The sequence below is a fragment of the Eublepharis macularius genome, chromosome 6, assembly GCF_028583425.1.
Source record: "Eublepharis macularius isolate TG4126 chromosome 6, MPM_Emac_v1.0, whole genome shotgun sequence".
In the NCBI taxonomy this organism is placed as follows: Eukaryota; Metazoa; Chordata; class Lepidosauria; order Squamata; family Eublepharidae; genus Eublepharis; species Eublepharis macularius.
In genome coordinates, this window is record NC_072795.1 from 120539095 (window position 1) to 120552180 (window position 13086).

At 41.1% G+C, this 13086-nt stretch overlaps 1 protein-coding gene across 1 annotated transcript in view; it reads right to left on the minus strand.

Annotated features, from left to right (window-relative positions):
• Window positions 1–12235: 12235 nt before the first annotated feature.
• Window positions 12236–13086, minus strand: part of NAT8L (N-acetyltransferase 8 like) — a 66067-nt gene continuing 65216 nt past the window's right edge. The window contains exon 3 of the mRNA XM_054984186.1: window positions 12236–12603. Coding sequence (XP_054840161.1) covers window positions 12236–12603 — 368 coding nt within the window. The remainder of the gene's footprint in view (window positions 12604–13086) is intronic.

Consider the following 13086-nt stretch of genomic DNA (forward strand, 5'->3'; position numbering starts at 1 on the left):
TTCAGCCCAGAACTACCACCTGCAACTTAAACCCTTTAAATCCAGAGCCAAACTACAAGCCAAAACAGACGTGATGCCTAACACGTGGAGGACACTCATCAGATTCTTGCAAGTTTCCACGGGAAGTGTAGTGAGAAAGAACTTCTGTCAAAGAGAAGAGAGCGAATTCCCCCCTCCCCCTGGCAGAGGTTCTTTCTCTAGGCGTCTTATCTAGTCTACTCAGCTCCCTCTCGCCGCTGCCAGTGCATTTGGCTACCGAGTGCATTTAGGGGAGCAAAGGGAGCGTGCCAGCAGAAGTGAGAAGTGTGCTCCCCTTGCTCCCCTAAAGGCACTTGGGAGCCAAGCACACTGGCAGCAGCATGAGAGGGAGCCAAGCAGAGTAGATGAGACGCCTAGAGAAAGAACCTCTGCCAGGGATTCTTGCTCTTCTCCCTGACAGAGGTTCTTTCTCACTACATTTCCTGTAGAAACTTGCAGGAAACTGATGAATGTCCTCCATGCATCAGGCGTCTTGACTGTTTTGGCTCTACATGAGATGCCAGATGTGGGTTCTTCATGTGTCAGGTCCTGCAAGGTTCCCTGGGTAGTGTAGTTTTACAAATAACAGCTGCTCCATGCGATTCTCCGAGGAATCTCTCTCTTGCAAAAAGCCTTGACTATAGTTTTCCTTCAGAGGCGGGGGGACATACCAGGAGGCAGGACACCCTCCCACACACACACACTCTCTCCCTCCCTCCTCTCTTCTTCCCTCCCTGTGGAGAAGCGCAGCATGGAATCTCTTGAACAAAGCCACCCTGCATTTCCTGCCTACAGTTACATTCCGCCCCCCCCCCAAGGAAAACCCAAGCCAAGGCTTATGCAAGAGAGAGAGATTCCCTGGCGGAGAATTACATTGAGTGCCTGTTCTTTTGTAAGACTACAATACCCAGGGAACCCTGTGGGACCCAACACACGCTTAGGTGTCTCGTGTAGTTTCTCTCTACTAGTCTTGCCTTCTAGAGCAGCAGAAAACAAGTCTTTGCCCTTTCCCATGTGACAGCCCTTCATGTATTTAAAGTGACCGGTTGTATTTCCCCTCAGTTGTCTCCAGGTTATCACACTTCAGTGTTTCCTCATAGGATTTGTTTTCTAGACCCCTGAACATGTTTGCTATCTTCTTTACAAATTCTGAACCAGACTCTTGTGTAAATGGATAACTGAATCATGGCTTTCATTATTCTGATTTATGTGGTACAATCTGCAAATTTTTCTAATCCATTCATTTCTGACTCCAGATCACTTATTAATAAATTTAAAAGAACCTTGGGAGATCCCATTGTTTAAACCTACCATTATGAAAACTATCCATTTGCTCCTAACCGTTACTTTTTACTAACCACTTTTATCTCATGACCACCAAGTTCTTTCCCCCAAAATATTTAAGAAAGTTTGAGCATATGTCTATTGTATTATCCCCAGCTAATGTTTGTTAACACATTAAAAGAGTCTTGGCATTTTCTCCACTAAGAGTATTTTCTTTCTCAAGTACACTTTTTCTGAACATCAGATCTTGAATATTCACCGAGAGGAAGTTAATTCTTATCACTTTATAACTTATTTCGAGGAATAGCAAGTAAACATCGGATGCATAAATAAACACATTAGTTCTGTGGCCAAAGCACATTGGTTTTCTGATAAAATCTCTCAGATTCAGTACGACTGGACAAAAGCTCCGTCACTTTTCCATAGTTTTGGATTGGTTCTGAACAATGCTGACAGGTTCCTGGGAGTTGTGACACCATCCTCCCATATCTTGGACCCATGTCCGTGGCTGATTTTGTAGAGGAAGTATTACACTACATAGTATCATCAATGCCTCTTTTTCTTGGGAGAGGTTTTCAGTAAATGGGGAATTATCCTTTAGGCGCTTGGGAAAAGTTCTCTTTGGACTAGATCATGGCCAATTAGCAACCAGTGTCTAATTTACTTTTCAATGTATAGAGAAGATGCTGGAAAAGTAATTTCAGGATTTTCTGGATGAACTAATTTTCTCTTAAACTAACACAGCTCAGTGCAGCTTCGAGTCTGGTGTTGAGAACACGACGACAATGTCTGCATGTAGCTGGATAAGGTAAAATGGTTTATTGATTTTATTGGATCTTTCAGTTTTTGGCACAGATGAGTACTGTATATTACTGACATTGAAACTGATCTAAAATGTTTGTGCCAAAATATTTTTACATTTTACCACCTGTGTATACCCAGACAGGCACAGGTTTTATCTTGCGGCGTTCTACGTTGTCCATTCCTCTCACTTATAAGGTTCAATCTATACATTAGGTATTGAGGTTATCCATAGTCTTGGATCTGGGTGTTACCAATACGCTGATGACACCCAGCTTCATGTCATTGAATCAGCAACCAGAAGTTCTGAGCCACTGTCCGAGATGCTGTGGACAACTAGCTGAGGAATAAGAAGTTACAACTGAATACAGGTAAGACAGAGGTGATGCTGGCTGGTAAGGCAGGGAACCTGCAGGAGATTGTTTCAGCCTGCATTAGGTGGTGTTAGGCTGAAGCTTGGACTGAAAAGGCAGAACAATTGTTCACCTTATCCATTCATGAAGCTTTATGGTTAAAGACAGAAGACAGACTTTCGGTGTATGGGCTTTCCTAAGTAATTAGTTCAATATATTGTATGCTGGGGCAGCCATTCCAAACAGCTGCGGGGTTGGGGGGGAGGTCTGTTCATCCCCTCCCCTGCAGTATTGCTTTAGGTACAAAGTAGATGATCACTGTGGAGTATCTGCTACACTTCCCAAACTTTGTGTGTTTGGTCTAATGCTCCTCCATCTTGACCTTCAGGTTTAAGTACTTCCCATAAATGAAAAAAATGACGTTGTTTCTTTCCTGCCCTGAACCTCACAATAAACATGACAGGGATTTTTTGTTTTTGGTAGAATCGCAGAAAATAGGGCTACTGTGATCTAAGAAGCAATTGTAAGACATTAAGCTGCCATCATGATAGAACAATACATACAAATGTTCAGACATTGACAAATTAACCCAAGAGAACTTTTATATTTAAACTCTTTTTCAGCTCGTGACCATTTTCATGTATTTGTTTTAAGTACGTGTAAATATAAACTCTATTAGTGGCACAATTTTTATTAAATACATATAATTAGACGAATCAGAAGATCATATATTAAATATTTTTAAATTGCTCGGGCAAAGTAATACAGACTTTTAGCTCATAACGTATTACAATAATTTTTAAAAATGGAATACCCCTTAAACTTTATTCAATCATACATCGTTTACAGCAGTGGCTTTCATATTATAATACTTTCATCTTTTGTGTTTCGCTTAATAAAAGGTAATCTAGTAACTCTTCTATAATCAAGCTTTAATCACAGCAAAACTGGTTGATTTTCACAGTTACTGCGGCCATCAGAAACAAAATATCTAGTCATTCACGTACACCGCTGTTTGTTGAAGAAGAGAACTTGCATTTAAGCTGTGTGTTCAACAAGGGTTTCAGTACTCCCATCAATAGGAAACTGAAACCCAGCCTCAAGAGAGGCAACTCAGAGCATAGCCTTGGGTGCTTAAAATATATGAATGAACAGCTTGCAAACTGAACACTTACTGGCACTTGCAATAGTAACTGAATTATATAAGCATGCTCAGTATTCAAGCATCAATTATCTTTATTTGCTGCCACAGGAAAAATACATTCAATTGACATTTTATTGGTGAGACACGTTTGCTTTGTAATGTAGGAGTCCAGAATCTTTCTGTACGGGAAGATATTCCCATCTTGATGTTTGGTTGCTGGTGGAGCTGCCTGCTGGGGCATTTTTGTACCTTGCCAGCATGCTCAGCTGTCTGGTGAAAGGGTCAGGGTGGTCTCCCAAATTTCCAGTTTTCAGAACTCTTCAAAGGAGTTTCCTCCAAGCATTTCAAATCTCCCTTCAGTAACGAGTCCAATCCCAATCCTCTGTGCGCTATGGATGTTCTCACAAGCATTAAGGAAACCCCTATTTGTCTGTTTCAAGTTAATATTTATAGGTGTGAATGCAGAAAAGATTAGGTTCATGATCTGAATTACTGATGAGAGAATTGAAAGGTCCTGTTTAAGCATCACTTGTGAAAGCAGTCGTACCCTTGACAAGAGCTGATCTTCTCCCTTGGACAGGTGGCAGCACTTAATAGCTGGGACATCTGCCCTAACCCTTTTACCCCACTGGTTTCTGCACCCTGATTGTGTAAACAACTATTTTCTTTACAATGGTAATTATTGCTGTCTTAAATATGTACATAGGACTCATAGCCTCTTCCTATTAGAAAGTACAGGGCGTACTATGCTGAGCATAGAATAAACACAACTTTCCCCCTATGTTTTTGTCACTGTGAAAAATGGCAGCATGATTATTTAGGGCCATAGCCCTATCTGCCCCTGTGCACCGGCTGAAGCACCCTGACAGTGCAGGGGAAGCTTGTCATATGGCACATACCCAAGCTGGGATACTGCCAGGCATTGCCACCAATAGGGAATGCATGACAGGAGGAAGCTTGGCAAAGGGGGACCAGCTCTCATCCGTGCAACATGTCTTTCTTTAGCAATCTTCTCACTGTAGGAAATGAGAATGAAGTTTTCAAAACATTCCATTTATGGAAAACTGAGCAAGACTACTAGAAATGTGTTTAAAACCCACTATCTGGTTGACTGCATAGGAAACATTAATATCTCTGCTACTAGCTAACACTGCAGGCTGTTTTCCCATCTATGATAGGCGAGAGTTGAAAATGGCACTGGATATGACCGCCTAGTGCACAGGTGTTCCACCTTGCCTTCAAGTTTACACTAATTATGCCATCTGGAAAAAAAATTTCTCAGTCTATTGTCTTCAGTAAACTTAGAGGGGTGTAGTCTGGGACTATAAATTTAATATAAGTACATAAACACTCATTTAAACTGGCATCCCTGAACAATCATAAGAGCAAATAATAAGACACTTTGTAAACCGTTCTGAGTGGGCATTAAGTTGTCCTGAAGGGTGGAATATAAATCAAATGTTGTTGTTGTTATTAAATGACACCTGTTCCTAGGCACATATACTGATGAAAGCAGAGCAGTACGATCACATTATATAGAAACTAATACAAATGCATCGGTGCTTAAATGCACACTCTAAACCTGAATCTAAAGGAAACAGAAAATATTCATAATGGTTCATGGTTGTTTACAGAAATTCAAGTGTGTATTAGATGTGTACGTGTACCAATAATGTATGATCCATTAAAGTTAGGCAATCTCAAATGGTAATGATTTCAGTTGGAAGAAGTTCGTATCTTGTTCAATCTGTTTGAGTGCTGAATTTGGTGTACATTATTAAAGGTATATGGAAATTTACAGCTATATTCTGATTCTTTTTTTCATTTTTAAACAATTTAAATCCAAATTAATCACCCATTTGTGGTCATATCAGAGTACTTGGCTTCTCCTCAGGGACACATTTTTTTTCAGGAAAGCACTAAACCTAGTTTTCTCTTTGAAAAAAACAACAAGGAAAATGAGGATCCCTGATTATGTAAACCCAGTTTCTTCCTTTAGTCTCTCGGACAAGAGAGGCTGGGAGAGATTTTGAATGCCCAGCTGTTCCTCTTGATCAACTAACCAATATTCCAGCAGTTGACAGATTTTTATTGTCTTGTGTTGACAGGACAAATAGGTAGAGGATGGTGCAGAGACCTTATAGTCACAATCTTGGCCTACACGCAGTCCTAGGATGATGGTCATTCTCTACGCAGCTCATCAAATAGGGAGTCCGGATCCATCTGAGGCAGCTGAGAAGAGTTTTCTGGGTCTAGAGTTAAAGGTTAAAGGGCTCTCAGAGCTAGGACACTGAAGAAGTATCATGTGGCCACTGCTGAACCAGAGAAATGACATTCGCTTCTCGAAGAAGAGACAGAGAACTGTACACCACTCTTGCTTGTTTTTATGCTACGACGGTGACCCATACACACAAACAGAATTCACTTTGTGAACCTCTCAGTGCAGTTGGAGGGACTGCACTCCAGGAAGAACTTGGGTGCTTTAAAGCTGATGGGTACTTGGAACAAACCACTTGCCTGTTCCAGTACTGGAATGACAAGCTCCAACTACTACTGTTTGAGCTTATTATCGGTAATGCTGTTTTCAGCAGATCAACACGCACACAGCTGTATCAAGACAGGCATATATTAGTAGGTGGTACATAAATATTAAGGACAATGCACATCACCCATTTTGCTTGTGCGAGGAACTAATTCTCCCCGAAGTTTGTTGGCAAGCACATGCAGCCATGACAACAGAAGCCACGTGCAACATGGCAGCAGTCAGCATTCCCAGTTTTGAAAGAGAGAAAAATTCAGGATCGGTTTGATGAGAATGTTAATAGAATAATGAATGCAAGACACACCACTCCTAAATTCTCTAATTCAGATAAGAATCCAGAACTGAAGACAGCAAAGCCATCAGGCCAAATGCATTATTCCACAACTAAGGATGGCAAAGAATCACTGGTGGGAACAGAACACTTGAATCCCTGTGAGATAGGTGGTCTTTAAGTGAAGCGAATAAACAGGAAACAGCTGGTAAACTGTATACAAAAGCATTTTACAAAGGTCCTTGCACCATGTTTAGTGCAAACCTTGCACTTCAGCTGCTGCTCTTAAAGTAGATGATTATCAGACACCTGCAGACAAAGGCAATAGCTTTGCTAGGTAGTTAAGAGTCCTTTTACAGCCTTTGGACTTTTGGTAATATTCTAAATAAGAACTTCCTTTGAAGGCACCCTATTTTGGGAGAACTGTCAATGGCCTTTCTTTAGATAAAAGCTATCAAGCAGTTGTCTACATTGATATTCTCAGGCCTCAGTGCAAGATCACTGACAGTCTGTAAGTGTGGTGGGACTAATGAACATGGTCATATGCACACAGATGCTATACCCCAGGAGTGCTCCTTAATCTGTATAAAAAGAGAGGAATGCTGCTATCAGTGACAACCACTGTGGATTTTCCCCCCTACTTTTCATAGCAGGAAAACTGGTTGCATAGGTTGTTCTTCATAGTTTCATGTCTCATTTAGTCATTTATGTCTCTGTATCCATAATGAGTGAATTTTCCTGTGGATAAGATTTTTTGGAAAGTATCAAATCAAAGGAAAAGCCCATGAGCAGAAAGACATATAAAGTGTATGTGAACATGAAAAAAACTTATGCCCGTGGAAACTTCTCCACAGATTTGGCTATCCAGAGAAGATGACTGCTGTTGTCCACAAGTGTTAGGACAGCAAGATGGCCAGGGTAATAGAATGCCATTTCTCATTAGCTTTTTCCATCAATAATGGTTTACTAACAAGATTGTCTTTTATTGGCCATGGTCTGTTTTCACTCCAGGACTTTTGACAGATGTGCATGTATCTAGAATGGGCATGTTTAATCTGCAGCAACAGAAACTTCACATGAAGGTAGCTGAACAGTTTGAGAGAGACCTCCTGCTTGTTGATGACTGCATCTTTGCTCGTCACACATTGGAGGATATTCAGCTTATTACAGATCATTTGGTCTTTGTCCTGAAATGCTTCTGCTTTATGAAGCAGGTCATGCTCTAGGCGGTCAATAAATGTCACAATTTCATCATAACTGACAAGATGCCTCTCATTTGACTTAAGCCTGGATAACACGCAATATTACAGCTGAAAAATGAAACTCTACTCAACTGGTAAAGGCCAGTTCTGCATCTGGCAGACTCACTCACAGGCGTTTGACACATGAAGAATTAAGAAGCAAGATCTAAAAATATATAGTTCCACCATCCTTATCTTACTTCTTTAAGGTTGTGAAGCTCGAACTCTTATCAATTCCATCTTCATCAGAAGGCAGGCCTCTATCTTCACTTTGTTTGCAATACAAAATGTCAGGACATACTTCCTCCCACAGAGATTTTGGAAAGGTGTCCCGTTGCTGGCATCAAGAAAGAGCTTTTGGGGATTCAGCTCCTTAGGATCAGACATGGGCCATGTGTAGGCCATTCCTATGCTAACAATGTTCAGATGGAGGAAGGAACTGGTTCCAGAGGCCAGTACATCCTTATGAAGACCCTGTGAAGGGCAACTTCAAATAATTCATATTCCTTAAGTGCCTCGGGTAAAAATAATATTCAATTTAGACTTCACGTCTTATCCAGCCACCCATACTCCAGACTAGATACTGTTGGTTCTCCAGAAATCATTTAGTGCAATGATAACAGAGGAACAAAAATACACTACACTGGGCAAACTTCGATGGAGATTTGTGTCAGAAGACAGTATCTGTTTGAGGAGCTACATGTTCGTCTTTGCAGGAAAACACAACACATCCTATGCAAACTCTGTTCCTCACACTAATACGTTTGTTAAGAGCTGCAACTGCATCTACCAAACTAAGTTTAGATTTCTTTCTTATATGAAAAGCCACAAAAAATGAAGTAAAGCAATCTGATAATGGCTGCACACCCATTTTAGTGTGGAAGGGGGTTATGGAGATAGTATAGACCACGGTCCTTTTGAAACATCTAAACTGTGCATGTTCCGAACATGTTTGCACACAGTCCTAGTAATCAGAGGGCTGTGCTTGGATGCAGATCCCTGTTCAGCGTATATGCGGTGACAAAACTTGGATCTGACCCTGCATAAGGTGGGAAGCTGACAGGGCTATTTGTACTGTTGACATATCTGTACCCATAAAGTTTCTTTTTTGACAACGTTACCTACTCTGTCTGCTTCTACATATTTATACCCAGAGATAATTGTAATGTTTTGGTTCCCGTGGATCCATCAGGTTTCCGATATGCCCATTCTTTTCTGATGTCTTGTAAAACAAAACACTCCTAATTTACCGATTTTTGTTTTCAGGAGTCTCTCATGTGTCCAGTTTTGTGCATAATATTTCCTCTGACCTTTTGTACTTTCTGACTTCCTTAGTAAAGCATCCCTTCTTCATGCTTTCTTTGCACTCTCATCTGCAGGACTTGGTCTTCCAAGACATGACACAGAAAGAGAAAGCAAAAGTGCGGATGCTTCTTTTCTGTAATGCCTGAGAAACTTGCTACAGTCCTACCAAGGCCCAATAGCAACTCAGCAGAATTATAGAAGATTTCTTGTTTCAAAGCAGCTCTACAATGAAATCTGCCTACATCCCTTTTCTATACATTTTCCACCCGAGAGGAGGGTGCCATGTCAGAAAGAGAACACCTGAAACACTCTCGGCTTCCAAAAGGGAAACAGATGTGGAAGAAGCTGGAGATACATAGATTAATGAGAGAGATGACACCAGACTGCATTTCTCTAGCATGAGAAACACTTTAAAAACCATCGATTTTCAAAAGTTTGTTCCCCAATGCTCTCTTACAGGCAGGGCTTTTTTTCAGCAGGAACGCGGGGGAACGGAGTTCCGGAACCTCTTGAAAACGGTCACATGGCTGGTGGCCCTGCCCTCTGATCTCCAGACAGAGGGGAGTTGAGATTGCCCTTATGGGCAATCTCAACTCCCCTCTGTCTGGAGATCAGGGGGCGGGGCCATCAGCCATGTGACCGTTTTCGCCGAGGGCAACCCACTGAGTTCCACCACCTCTTTCCCCAGAATAAAAGCCCTGCTTACAGGTATTCTGATACAGTGACATTTAATTCACACACTTATATGGTAGAGCTTGAATTCGGAGGGGGGGGGGGGCTTTTCAGATGTGAAAGTGGTAAACTGTAAAGGTATAGGAATCAAAACCAATCATATTCCTTAAGTGCCTCGGGTAAAAATAATATTCAATTTAGACTTCACGTCTTATCCAGCCACCCGTACTCCAGACTAGATACTGTTGGTTCTCCAGAAATCATTTAGTGCAATGATAACAGAGGAACAAAAATAATTAAAAGGCACAAGCAGGTTTTTTTGTTTCACTTTTTCCTAACACTTTATAATATTATTCTGTGTTATGCAGATTAGTGAAATCACTGAAAACAGCTAGAAAATATTATACCAATTTCTGTACACTATACACCTCTATCCTACACCTTCCAACAATACACATTTCGTTTTCAGGAGAAATGTACAGCATAGAAGTATTTTTTTAAAAAAAAAACATTCCACACCCACACCAACACACGCTCAGTTCCAACAGGTACATTCTACAAATCAGATTCAAATGATATTACTAATCTGTTTGTTTTATTGCTGGGACACCAGTCGATGCTGTCATTTTATGATTAAGAAAGACTGCGGCAAGAAGAAAACCCGCACTGTCAAGGCATCAACTATTTTAAAAGAAAAATGTTTTGGATTTTATACACTTTATTTGGTTGTGCTCTTATACTGGGCATGGAGGCTGTAACTGCTTCGCTTTCCCTGGGCTACCCCTTGGTTGAGCAGTGGGATTTCTCTTTCATAACAATGACCCCCTCCAATAAGGAGGTTTTCATTCTCCTCCTAGTCACTTTAGAGAAATATTGTGGGAACTGCTGAGCTTTGTCCTGGTGCTCGCATTAGACTTGTCCAGTTTTGCTTCAGGAGCTGGCCTGGATATCTACCAGTAGTCAGAGACCAATCCTTGCCTTCACACTGCTGAATTTCAGTAACACCAAACTGCAATACAAGGGTTGGTTTGCCCACCACTAAATCTCTTGAACGTGGCACACGGGTGTTTTCATATGATGACAGCGTCATTCCCTCTTGACTTCAGCAGAGATGAAAGGGGTCACTCTTTACTGGACTTCACAAATGTTGTCTCCCTTGCCTAACTCCTGTCGTCTTTTATTTACAAGGAATCTATTAAAGAGGTTCCCTTTAAAGAGGTGCATCCTTTGACCTACCCAAAATTAAGTGCAACTAGAAATGTTCTTAGGATTTCTAATAGATCACTTTTTAAAACTTAAAACCTGCTGATTTCCTTCAAGATATATTACATGCAAAGTTGCTGTTTCTTGGAATAAACTATAAAATTGGTATTTCAAGCTAGAAGAAGCAGTAACCTTGGTTACCCTTTGGTGGCAGGCACTTTACATACATACTAGGTACAGACGCATGCCAAATCTATGTTGCATTGCTGTTTGCATTGTACTGTACAATTCACAAATCTGATGTTGTTAAAGCAGCAACTACTGTTTATGGCAGGCTGGCTATATTTATTCTGCTAGCAACGGATTTAAAATAGTATCTTTGCTTCTCCTGCTGCCTTCAGCTTTCCCTCTTTCTCATATTGCTTTTCTGAAGCATTTAAGATTTGGTGCACATATTAGCATACAAGTGCGTTGCCATAGCAACTGAAGCACTCATTATGCCTCGGTTAAACCAGTCAGCAAAAGCTAGAACTTGAATGAGGAAATAAAAATAATAAATAAAAATTACACACGAAGGCAAAATTAAACTCTACCGCATGTATAGATGTCTGGCACAGGGCTGCAGGTTGTGTATATACACATTTACATACGTTACACTGGGCTCAAGGTTCAAAATGCTTCAAGTCTATTTGCTGGCTTAGGAAGGAAATGAGGATAAAGGAACGAGTCATAATGCTTGGATGCACCCAGATTCTCTCGGGCGCTCGGCAGAACAAGGTGCATCCCAAAAGTGCAACATCGGAGCCTGCTTGGCAGTGCCGTGTGTTGGAATGCATGCAAACACTTCCTCTTCATGCATTGGAGCAAGCAGGTTTTTCACATTTTCTTTCAGTATTATTAGCCAATACATTATGGTAAAACGAATGGATACTTGTCCGTAAAATACTGAGAAATGCAGTCAAGTGAAATTTCTGCACTTAGCTGTACTGCGAAGTATATCAATACTTTTTTTTTTTTTGATATTTTGGGCAGGGGACACACACTATTTACACACACCAGGCAAGCAGTATTGTTACATATTTAAAGTTTCTGTGCTTATGTAGGTAACCTGGGCAAGATAAGATGAGAAGGAGAGGGAGAGCGTCCATCCTGACCTCCTTGGCTATTGAACAATTGTATGCCTCAAGGACAGCCAGTCTTACCTCCAGCATTAGCACCATCATTCTACAAGCATGTCAGAAAAGGAGGACCCTTTGTTTGTACAAGCAATCTGTACAAAGCAAATGAACAAAATGAAATGACGAAAAAATCAAATGCGAACTGCAAACAATGACAAAAACTCCCACAAAACACTGCCAGAGAAGATTCTGGGGAGGAACAAAACTAATGCCTTTTTTTTTATTATTCTTCACGCAGCTGCAGGCAGTAGCGGTGGTAGCGAAGCTGGAAAAATACTCGCTCAAGTAGAGAATGCGTCATCCCAGGCAAAGTGTAGTGTTCAACCACACCCACATGCTTGAATCCTAAAGATTCATACAGCTTGTGGGCTGCCACTTTCACTGCTGTGGTTCCCAGTACAATAGAGGAATAGTTATTGATCATGGCAAACTCCAGCACCTTGCGACCCAAAGCTTTGGCAATCCCTTTACCACGGTATCTTGAGTCAACAGACATCCGACGCAGCTCCAGTGTGTTGTCTTCTTCATTGCCTCGTGCCGCCACGATGCCCACCACATCACCATTCAGCATTGCAACCCAGAAGCAGGAACCTGCATATACAAAACACTATGTGAAAATGAACAAATAACGCCCTTCTGCAAATACACAATGCCTCAACACTTTTCTTAGAGTGAAAGTTTGAAATTATAATCTTACAGTAATATACATGTGCAAATAACCTACAAATGCAGCCCCTGCCCAATGAACATGGCAGAAGGTGCCCTGCAATATAGGACCTGATGTGTATGTTCTGTTGCAGTTAGGATGATCAACAGGTCCACATTTCATATACTAATTTATGGAGTTCATAATGTAAACAAATAGTAATGTAGGAGCAGAGTTTGAAGGCGACTGAGACGGTAGGAGAGTTTTGCCTTCTGCCTTCAGTTTTGGCAGCTAGAACCATATAATAGGAAAGCAGTGGTTAAACCTGAGAGACCAGTTTGAAGTACTGGGCTAGTGGCAAGAGAGAGCCATTGGAAGCTTTCGTAAAGTGCTTTATTGGCACCCAGACAGATATCAAGAAGTTGACT